This window comes from Megascapheus bottae, chromosome 23 (genome assembly GCF_031878675.1).
Source record: "Megascapheus bottae isolate mThoBot1 chromosome 23, mThoBot2.hap1, whole genome shotgun sequence".
Classification (NCBI taxonomy): domain Eukaryota; kingdom Metazoa; phylum Chordata; class Mammalia; order Rodentia; family Geomyidae; genus Megascapheus; species Megascapheus bottae.
This window is the reverse complement of record NC_143531.1, coordinates 19,360,688-19,372,775: the sequence shown is the minus strand read 5'-3', so window position 1 is coordinate 19,372,775 and position 12,088 is coordinate 19,360,688. Positions and strand designations below refer to the sequence as shown.

The window sequence follows — 12,088 nt, the reverse complement described above, 5'->3', positions numbered from 1 at the left end:
TTAGGTAATAACATCTCATTTTCATTTTACATTTTCAACTTGTAAGACATCACATGGAAGTCTCAGAGACTTTTTTTGAGTCAGTTATGGGACTTGAATTCAGAGCCCAATGACAATCCCTGAGTTTTACTTCTGGTTCTTTGGATAGTTAATTGGAGATAAGAATATTAAGGGCTTTCCTGCCAGGCTGGGGTTGAATCAAAATCCTCAGATCTCAGCCTGTTGAGTGTATAGGCATCCTACTTGCTGTAGATCTTTAAACTCCTCTCTTATTTTGCTGAGACTCTTATTTCCAGTTAACCTCTAGAAAATGGGAAGTGGGAGTTGCCTCAAAGGTAGGGTGGTAGCCTTGAGCTGAAGAGCTCAGGGACAGCGCCCAGACTGAGTTCAAGCCCCATGACCACCCACCCCCAAAAAAGAACGCAACGCTCTTACTCTTGTCTACTTAGTTGACTGTGGTAGGGTAAAGCAGTTGTGATTTGCCTGGGATCATATGAATTTCACTGGCTCCTTTAGATAATGCTAGGTAGCAAATGAATGCCCAGGGACATTTATTTGTCTCTTTAATTTCTTCCATTTCCTGATATTAAAGCAAATATGTATATGTAGTATTCTAACCATAATACTTACATTTCAAAAGAATTTTCTCAATATTATAGCATCAGATTTCCATCATAATTAATACAAGTGCTATTATATATGCATAGTCATTGTAATGTTGATGTTTTAGAAATAGGCATGAAAAAGGATGAAGTGGTTTATATAAAAAATCAGTTCCTCATTATTTCAATTTATTAAATCATAAATTTTCAATCATAGTTTATAAATGATAATTCTGTTTTTTTACCTTAAAATATATTCAACTATTAAAACCCATTAGTACATTGCTTAATATTACAAATCTCTACTGGTTTCTTCTCCCAAATATATGTTAACTATAAGGAATGCAATCTTAACTTATAGGAAGTGAATATTAAAGTTGGAGAAGCATCTTGCTGATTTTATATGTTCATTTCATTTTAATGGAAAATAAATTATGGTTCTAGTTAAGGTGCATAATTTCTGGAAATAAATGCACCTGTATTTTGGGGATAAATTTAGTTACATTCACATTAACTGATTAGCTTCAGATAAGCTATTCCACATTTGACAATCATTTTTAAAGCCTCTTATTTATCATGAATTTATTAGACAAGATAGATATTCTAATATGACAATATTTTTCCTTAATTAAAATTAATGAGCAATCACTAGGTTTTGTGAAGTTATGAAGAGAAGATTACTTAAGTCTCATTGAGTTGAATATGCCAAAATAAAAGCTTTCCAAAATACACAATTGGTTTTGTTCATCTCCAGATTCTCTAAATTGAATTGTAGAATAGTCATTGAATTATGGCTGCTGATTCTGTGTTGTAAATCTAAAAAGCACAATACCTACCTTCAAGTTCATTTATAGTTTTCACAGACAAATATGGAAAAAGTTTTATCTCAGCATGCTAATCACTAAAATCCCAGCACTCAGCATATTTTATGTGCCAGTTCTGATTTTTGTTTTGTTTTGTTTGTTTTTTTGCTAGTCTTGTCTCATTAAGTCCCTCAACTACCAATTAGAGTAGACTCTATTTTTGTCTTACAGGACAGAAAATAGCTGCCCAAAGTGGACAGAGTGAATAGTTTCACTTAACTTACATCCACACAATAATTAAATGATGACTTAAATGCATTCACCCTAATTTAAATTCCAGAATCTCACAGCAAATATGCACATTTTTTTTTGCCAGTCCTAGGCTTGAGCTCAGGGTCTGAGCACTGGCACTATCCTGGGACTTTCTCAAAGCTAGAACTCTACCACTTGAGCCTCAGCACCACTTCCAGCTTTTTTTGTTTTCTATGTATGCACTACTGAGTAATCGAACCCATGCAGGTCTTCATGTATACTAGGCAAACACTATACCACTAGGCCAAACTCCCAGCTCCACATTCATTTTATAATGTATTTTGGTATAAAAATGAAGAGTGCTACTACTGATAAGATACATAGGATTGGTTTTGATCTCTCTAATACCAATGAGCTATTTCTCTTGGTATTTTCTTTTTCTGAGGCATGAAATTTTATGTGTTCATTACAAGTATTGCAAACACACTAGACTTCCCTAGGTTTAGAATTTTAATGGCAAATCACAATTGTCCTGGCAATTTGTCTTCAAGCTGACTATTGTTTCCAGGACTGAGTAAGAAAGGAAATATTGAGGAGAAAGGATTCAACAAACATTGAGTTCTCAACCGCTGGGTGCTTATGCTAAATACACAGCTTCCTTTGTGAGAAATTAAGAGATCCAAGGGGAAACAGACTTCATTCACTCATTCCAAGGGTGCATAGTGTTTACCCCATGCCTTGTTGTTTACGCATTAACAGGGAGTGAAATAGGAGCATGGGAAATTGAGTTTGGAGGGACTCTGATTCAGGTGAGGAGGATTTCTTTTTACTTAGCCTACTTCAAGAAAATGAACAATCTGATCTCAGTTCCTACTTGTCCTGTTCTCCCCAAACCAAAGCTCGGACTTTTTTTTTTTTTTTTTTTTAGTTCTTGATGCCTATTTTATACTTCATATCTGCCGTTTTACCTTTCTAGCATGCGATTTATTTTTGACTACAATATACACATGTCTGAAATACCAGGTTGAAACCTTTCAGTAAAATGAACACATACTTTAAAAGGAAATGAAAGAGGTGGAAGTAAAACATGATCTATGAGGGAAGTGGATTCCAGCAGAAGTGCGAGAGGGCACACAGAAGGTGAACGGGATGAAGAAAGCACATATAGTTTATTTACATAGATAAACATAAAACAGCAAGTCACTTTGGTTTGGGGAAATGAAGACACACTAGTGAAGGAAGTTAAGAGAAACCAAGAGGGAGTGAGATGGAGAGTTTGATTGGATAAATTAGTACATATATGGAAATTTCACAGTAAAGCTCACCTTTGTGCAACTTATACTGGTGATAAAGGCATGTGTAAAAAATCTGTTAGGTGTTTTCTTTGGCAAGGAAAGGGGTCAGTGAGAATGACAGAGGGGAGAGATTGGGTTGCAGTGTGACCACATAGAAATGTAACAATGAAAAAAATGTAACAATGAAATCACTTTTTGGTGTATGCTTAATATACACTAAGAAGAATCTTAAAAAATAAATTTATGAATACGTATATTGCCAGTTTAAAAATATAAATAATGCGCATAAAAATAAATTTGTTTGTCTTTTGATAACAATTCGCATCACTGTTGTTCTTTGAATGAAAGGGAAAATGGCTTAAATTTGAAGTATGAGTAAGACTTATATCCAAAGGGCTTACTATAATTTTATTTAAGAGGATAAATATATTAGAATGACATCTAAATTATAGATCACCATAAGAACAAATGAAATAAAAGAATTAAATAAAACATGAAGATAGCTTTATTTGATTTTTTGGATATGTTTTTCTCCACTTGATAATGAAGTACCATTTTTCAATTTGGTGTCATATAAGATTGATTTGTTTTTTACAAACATTTATATCTGGATTTCCTAAGAGCCCTAGAATTAAAGTGTCGCAGTGCAAGATGGATTTGAAAGTGAAAGCCAGAAGAACAGTTAGCTTAGAATGACATTCAAATAATCAATGTTACATGAGGCAAAGGTAGTTTCTAAGTTTTTGCCAACTATGGAAGACATCACCTCATTATAAAGGGTTGTTAGGCAGATTGACTTTGAATTCATTTTCTCTGAATTCATTTTGAGTTCAATAAACTTTCATCTGCAAAGAAATGATGCAGAATTTTAAATGTTCACAACTATCTGTTACCTTTGTCTCTTGAACATAGGGCTAGCCAGGGCAAGATACTCCAATAAACTGCAGACTGCCAATGTTATAGGTAAATATCCATGATATATTATGGTGTGTCACCTGTTTAAATGCTCATGGGGCATCTCCCATTGAGAAAAGCAGTTCAACATAACACAAAAGGTGGCCATTATATATAATAAACTGTATTTACAATGTACATGGAAACTAATAATTTACTTTCCCAGCTAAGTACACCTTTCAATCTTTAGAATGAGTCAATATCTTATTCCAATATGAATTTTGCATTGCCCATTCAGCTCCTTTTATTTTTCATATGAAATCCTGGGGTCTGAGTTAGGAATAAAGCATATTGGTGCCAGCCTGTTCTTCATGTGGTTTTGTTTCTTTGCAGAGTGCAGAGCTGAGCCCAGCAAGCAGCATGACGTCACTTCCGGTCAGTCCTCTTACTGAAGAGCCAGTGCCTTTCAAGGTAAAAATATTAATGCATAGCAAGGAATTGCTTTCTAAGGTTATTAAGTAAACAAATAGTTCAAACTAGCTAATTTAAGCATAGATGGCTAAGATAAACTGGTGTTAGCCTATAACATTATTTTTTGTTTTATGTTACTCTATTACTTCCTGAAGGTTTAGACTGATTTGTGGAACAATTGTTTTTTTTATATATATGACACTGTCATTTTATTATAATAGTCTGACTCACACATAGAATGCATCACCCAGCTTGCATTCATCAGTAGTCACAATTTTATTAGCAATGCTACTTAACCAATAATAATATTACTATTAGCTTGTAAAAGTCATCAGCAATATGATGTTTTTTTTTTTCCTTTTCCTTTTCCTTTTTCTTTGCTGGGACTAGGGTTCCAATGCCAAGCCTAGGTGCTGTTCTTGAGTTTCTTTGTGCAAAAGGCTAGCATTCTACCAATTTTGAGGCATAGCACCACATCTCTTTTTTGAGTGGTTAATGAGAGATAAGAATTTCACAGGGACTTTTCTGTATAGGCTGGCTTCAATTCCCAGTCCTCAGATCTCAGCCTCCTGAGTAACTAGGATTACAGGCATGAGCCATCCCTGCCCAATTTGTGACCTTTTTATTGTGTTCAATCTCCAAACACATATTTTAAAAAACATTTTAGTAAAGATAATATTTAAGTGATTTATCATTAAAATTCTCTAATTTGAAAGTTAGATTTTACAACTGAAGAGGCCCGCTAAACACTGTATTATTTACTTTAAACCAAAGTCTTTTCTAAGATGGAATGATTTTGTTTAAACCAAAATGTGCAATTCAACTATTTTATGTTTGGATGTTTGGGTACCATTAGATTTATTGGAAATAAAAGTCATTTATGTAAATATGTAATGTGAACAAAACTGACAACATTGGGATGTTCCAACAAAATATGTTAATAATCATGACCAAAAAAATAATGTGATTTGAAGACAGTAATACACAACTCAGGATGACTTTCATGGTGTTTGCATTTTGTTATAACATTGCTGCCCTATTTTTGACTTTTCCTTATGTGGATCAGATGTGATTGGAAAGTGGCGTGGTTGTTCCCACTGCATAACTGGCATGGACATCCTTCTGAGTATTTCTATTTTATTTTTTATCTTTTAATTTTTTTTATTATTGGAGCATCATGCACTTGGACTCTGGGCCTGGGCACTGGTACCTGAGCTCTTCAGCTCAAGGCTGTTGCCTTACCCCTTGAGCCACAGCACCATTTCTGGTTTTCTAGTGGTTAATTGGAGCTAAGAGTCTCATGGACTTTAGTGCCCAGGTTGGCTTTGAACCATGATCCTCAGATCTCAGCCTCCTGAGTAGCTAGAATTACAGACATGAGCCACCATGCTTGGCCCTACTCAGTATTTCTATGCTGCTAATGTTCAAGTTATAGAAGGCTAGCACTTCCATTGAAGGTCATTAAATTTTACTTATGGATATCTTCTTTGCTTAATGATAGACAAAATAATTGGCACTTTAAAATTGCATTTCTCTACCAAATGTTAGAAAATATTGAGCAGTATTCTGATTATATTATATTTGGAGAAGAAAATAATTTGGGAAATGCAGATCATAATTCTGTGCTTCATATTTTAATGTTATTGCTATTTCTGTCCTATAAGGACAAGATTTATAGAAGAGTCATATCATCAGCAAGACTTTAATCAAATCTTAAAGTTTCAAGAAAGGGTAATTTTTACTTTTAATATATTGATTAGGTCTACAATCCTCAAAAATGAATGCATTTAATTTTAGCAAAGATTAAAAAGAAGTTAGATACATTCTAGAATCTGCTGACATAAAGCTACTATAAATATAATTATTCTTGTTATAATCTTTGATCTAAGAAATCAATATTGTTTTTGAATTAATGTAGGCAATTTTATAAGCTATTAAAACCTCCAAGTACATATAATATGTAACATTGACTGTCAAAGGCTAACACACTTACATTCCCTTTTAACTTAATTATTATGTAAAAAGAATATTAGCCAACTTTTCAAATATCACAGAAAAATCATCCCACTAATTTTAAAAGTATCTAAAACTCATTTTCAAATTATGAAGTGAAAGTCCCACATTTGCTTATTTGATCTGTAATTTACAAATTCTCATATGAATAAGTGATAAAATACTCTTTTTTTCCTTTTATGAGAAATATGCACTGAATATTTTAAGGAGTACCTTAGCAGAACCCAGCATTATTATCACAAAAATCAGTTGAAAACTACTTACAGCATAGAGTTCATGACAGTTCATTACAACTCTCTCAGGAAAAGCATCTGATATGATTCCTCTATGTCTAAGACTTTGTCTAAAAGTATGATTCTTTGTCAAGTATGATACTTGACTACCATGATAATTACAACACATGTTTTTTCTCTCTTCCCAGTGACATGGCCTTTCATACAAAAATAATTCCTTATATTCTGTAAGGCAGGGTTATCTCTCATAGTAATAACAAAGACCCAAGAGAGAGTGATTAAATGGGACATGGTTCATTTTGGTTCATGATTTCGGTGACTTGGGTCAGATTGCTCCATGCTTCCTGGAGTTAGAACATCGTGAAGAAAAGAGGGATTTGATTGTGCAGTGCTCTTTACTTCATGATGGACAGGAAAAAGAAAGGAAAAATGGACAAGAAGGGGTCAGGGTCTGCTGGACGCAGTGGCTCATGCCCGTAATCTTAGCTACTCAGGAGGCTGAGATCTGAGGATCAAGGTTCAAAGCCAGTCCAGGCACTAAAGTCAGGAAGACACTTATCTTCAGTCAACCACTAGTAAATAGGAAGTGAGGCTGGGGATCTGGGGATAGGGTGGTAGCCTTGAGCTTAAGAGCTCAGGGACAGTGCCCAGGTCCAGAGTTCAAGCCCCGCAAAGGACAAAAAAAGGGGAGGTGTCCTAGAGTCAACTTGCCTTCCAGTATATTCCTCCATCAGCAGCCTGCTTCTCGCAGTTCCATCCACTCCTTTTAAACTATTGCCATTTAGAATCCATATGAATGAAATCATCAATTATATCTCATTATTTATGTATCTTAGGAAATAATCATCCATGGACAAATCTACAGATACACTTTTACTCATGTTCTAGGCACCACTCATTCCACTTAAGACTAACCACCAGGGTTTCCTAAGATACGAAGTGAATCCAATGCCCAATCCAATCACTGCCCAGCCTAATCCTGGTCAAGCACAGTGGATCATCTGAAAGATAAGCGGTGATAGCTGGTTGAGGAACTTCCCTTTATACTTTCTTTGGGAGAGTGATTCCATTAGTGAAAGGAAGGGATTCTTCCCACTGCTTGGTTCTGTTTGGGTGGCATTGCTTGAGCAATTGGGGGAAGGCATGATGGCTTGGCCTGCCTCAGTGTGTTTTGCTTCCCTTCATTGCTGATTTTAAATGAGTGGGAACAACATGACTTCATTTATCCCAAATATTCACAGAATATTCCGGATCATTCATTTAAGTAAAATAGTACTGATTTTTAAGAAAAGGGATTCAGATTTTATATGCCCAATTGACGTTTTAGGGGTTTTTATATAGAATAATGCTGAGCAATATTATGTCTTGATTTTTATGCATTTATTCTTTCCTAGTTTTTCTGTCCTTCTCTAATTTAATTCCCAATTGATCTCCGGAGCCTCAGTCAGTGCTACTAGACTTCCTCTTGCCAATTGTTACTGTTTCTGTGACATTCTAGAATGTCACACTTTAAAAAAATGTAGCAGCAAATAAGGAGAACCTACTCTTTGGGACACCTTACGTAAGAGACTTGGAGATGGCTTATTTTATTCAGACTGTAGATTCAGATATCCAAAGTACTGGCGAGAATCAAACAAGCAGTAAAATAGAAAAGAAATGAAAAAGTCATTTAAGAGGTAATTCTGAGGAAAAGATAGACCACTCTCACCTTGACTGCCAGAAGGTAGAGGAGGCAGAATATTACAAATTACAAGTGGTCTCATTTTTAGCATGCTGTAGCAAGTGGCCCTTCTCCATTTTCTACTCATTCCTTCTGCCAAAGGCTCCATTTTTGCAAAAACAATTAAGGAAGAAAGTGACCTTAAATTTTCTACACATAATTATACTTTGACAATCCTGCGCAGCTTTGTAAAAACTTCCACTGAAAAATACTACTGCCAAATTCCTTTTGTCCCTCCAAGAAAGACCTAACTATGCCTTTAATCTTAAGAAGTACATGCAGCATAATTTTAAGATAATACGTTTAGCCTATATCACAAGTGTCTTTTCACTATGCACATTAATTTTTCCCCATTGCCTAGCTTTGGAAATTTTTGAAATATACTCAATTCACCAAATGGGAAATTTGGAAATCTGTGTGCTTATTGAAAATATTAATTTCAATACAGAAGATAATCACCTCTTTTTACAAATAAGGAAACAAACATTGAATATGCAATCAAACTGATGGAAGGAAAATGCTGGTGAATGGAAGAGCTAGATTTCTGTCTCATCTGTTGAAGGCTCTAAAGACTGGAATATTAAGTTCTGTACAGCAAAGAGTCTTTAGTACATTGATTTCAGTTATAATTTGATCATTTGTTTTGTGTGAGCGAGGTGAGTCAAGAGAACAGGTAAGAAGATTAGACAAGGGAAAAATTATGACAAAGCAGCCCTCTGGCAGCACATCTATTGTAATCATGATTCTATTGAAAATTATGTCTTTCCTTTATTAACATGCCAAATAATTTTGAGCTATTTTTTCAATATTGGAACATAAGTTACCTGGAATATAAACTGCCTCAGATAATTTAAGCAAAGATGATTTTTTTGTAGCTTATAGTTACAGAATTTTTGGAAAGATTACATGCATGGAAAACCATGTTTGTATATATAGGGATAAAATGAGAAGCCATGTTGTGAGCCAGAAAAGGAGAATGTGGCACTGGTTGGTACTGGGAGTGTTCAATATGTGAAAGTTGATACATGTTGTTTTCAGTAGGACATTTGTAATTTTTTTGTCTGATGTTTCTTTCGCCCTGAATCATGTGATTTTCCTTCTGAGGAGAATGAACATCTAGACTTGGAAATAAAAGAAGTCTCCTGGATGTGTGGGCTTCTTTCCCGTAGTCCTGTCATTGTAGCACCATTCCTTGTTTTACTTCCCCATGTACCTCCTGTCCATCTTCACAAAGTAAAATTAGGATTGTGTGGTAGTGGGCAGCTAGGCTCTGGCATGGAGAAGATATTTCCTTGGTTTTGTCTTTCTTTTTGCTTTTTTAAATGTTTCCAACTCCTAAAATGCTTTTATAATAAACTTACTTGGAAGTGTATATTTTCTACTTTCTACTTTTGGATACAGAAAGAGAGAAAAATATTTTGAGCATTTTGAGCATTATTAATACAGAACTAGAGAAAAACAATGCTTTGAGCATAGCTGGGGATTGAACTAAGGGCCTCATACTTGCTTGATTAGCAATCTACAACAGCAACCATACCTCTAGACTGTCCTTTTTGTTTAAGTTTATTTTTCAGCTTGGGTCATGTGTGCTTTTTTCTGGAGCATGCCTTAAACCGAGATTTTTCTATATCTGCCTGACCCTTTCTAGCTAGGATTACAATTGAAGACCACATGGACCAGTTTACTTTGTGAGGTAGAATCTTTCTAAGTTATTTTTGTTTCAAGCCTTCTCCCTTCCTACAGATAATTAGCAGTACTGGCATGAGCTACCATGCCCAGCCTTAGAGATCATTTTTATTTTCAAATGTTTTCGTTTTAGATTTTGAAGACCAAGTCCATGTTAAGGCAAAGCTGAATAATGTGTACATGGCTGAAAAGCATAATAAATGCCAAATTTAATTTTATATGAAGATTAATAAGGTGTAAGCACATTTTCGGCATTGCAGAATGGAAATTAGCATTCTGAATATTATTTTTTTCTTGTCACATGTCAAGTGTGTAAGAAAAGAGTAGGTTAAACAATGGATTTAAAAATATGTCTGATGTCTTTTGAGGAATTATTGGGATTTATTAATAGTGTTGCCTATCTTGTAGGAAATATGGTGGAACTGACTTGGTTTAATGCCACTTCATTTAATGTATACAAAGACTGAATGACAAGTTCATTGAAGGAAGAGTTCTGAAAAACTTGGCACATAAAATCAGATATGTGAACAGATTCACGTGTTGCTATAGTTTTCTCTAAGAAATATGCGTATTATAAAGAAATCTGATAAGCAGGATATTTTAGTATTATTATTTCACAGTTAGTTTAAAGCTTTAGTCAAAAATGCAGAATGAAATTTATTAATATTCTCAATATTTAGTTTCTCAATATATTCATGTTGTATAATTAGGTTATTAGCTACATAATTTAGTATGTTTTTATATGGTAAGTGCAGTTTAACTGGTAGCAGCTGCCTCTAAAATAGCTTTACACTTATTCAGATTTAAATTACCTGTTGACTTCAATAATTATAGTTTTGTCCTAACAGTCTGCAACATATGGTGTTTACATTCTACTCTAGTGCTTCTTGAGGGAATAAAAAAAGTATAAAAAAAAGTCCAAAGAAAAAGTAATTTAAAGAATGAGGGAATACTGTCTATAGTTGCTAGTAGAAATTCATAGAATTTGTTATTGTAAAAGTATTTGAATTTGTCTGATTGTGTTGCCAATTTATAGGACAATTATTTGATTGTGGTTGGCATTATGATGTAACTCATTCATTTTGAGTAATGTGTTTTTCCATTGGTGTTTCTTTTTTAAAAATAGTATTTTATTGTTGGGGTGATATACAGAGGGATTACAGTTACATTTGTCAGGTAGTGGGTACATTATTTCTCCAACCTTGATACCCTTTCTCATGTTCCCCTCCAGTTTCCTCCCCTCACAACTCCCAATCATCTTGTTTATCCTCTTCCATTCCCTATTTCAAATAAAGCAGTAAACATATGTACAATATACCAGGTACCAAAGTCAGATACAGTAACAACAGGAGATAATCCATAAGGGGAAAAATGAAAATAAATAACATCACATAGTACATTAAGAACAACAATCACAAAGATAAACCTCTTGTTTCCATATCATGGAATTCATTTCACTTAGCCTCATCTTGTATGACCATATATACATAGCTTTTAAGATATTGCGATCCCTGCCGGGAGAGGTGGCTCACACCTATAATCCTAGCTACTCACGAGGCTGAGATTGAGGAGCAAGGTTCAAAGCCATCCTGGGCACAAAATGACCTGAGACTATTATCTCCAGTTAACTTCTAGAAAAAGGGAGGGGGAACTTGGCTCAAGGGTAGGGTGGTAGCCTTGAGCGGAAGAGCTCAGGGACAGTGCCCAGGCCTAGTTTGAGCCCATGATCCACACACACACACACACACACACACACACACACACACACACACACACAAAGATATTGTGATCCTCTGATAGGAGAGTCCTAGATTCATACTAATTATTATAAATGAGGTAAACCATGGAGCCGATGTTTCTTTGGGTCTTTCATTTCCTTATGAATGAGGCGATGCCATTCTTTCTGATGGAAGCATCAGGAGTGTTTTTCATCTTGCATTTTTATTAACATCAGTTAGTTACATCAGTTTAGGAAGGTTCATTTTAACATCTCCGTTTATGTATACAATGTATATATAGATATACATATGTTCAAGAATATATGTGTGTGGATATGTCAGATATGTCACTCTTTCATTATATATTCTCTTATTCTCCCCATTCCCAAACCAACAGTAGC

The 12,088-nt window shown here is 34.7% G+C and overlaps 1 protein-coding gene across 1 annotated transcript in view; it reads left to right on the top strand.

Moving 5' to 3' along the window:
• The window catches only part of Ccser1 (coiled-coil serine rich protein 1), a 373,946-nt gene that overhangs the window by 248,943 nt on the left and 112,915 nt on the right, over window positions 1-12,088 (top strand). The window contains exon 7 of the mRNA XM_090356800.1: window positions 4,240-4,317. Within this exon, the coding sequence (XP_090212926.1) occupies window positions 4,240-4,317 (78 nt within the window). The remainder of the gene's footprint in view (window positions 1-4,239; window positions 4,318-12,088) is intronic.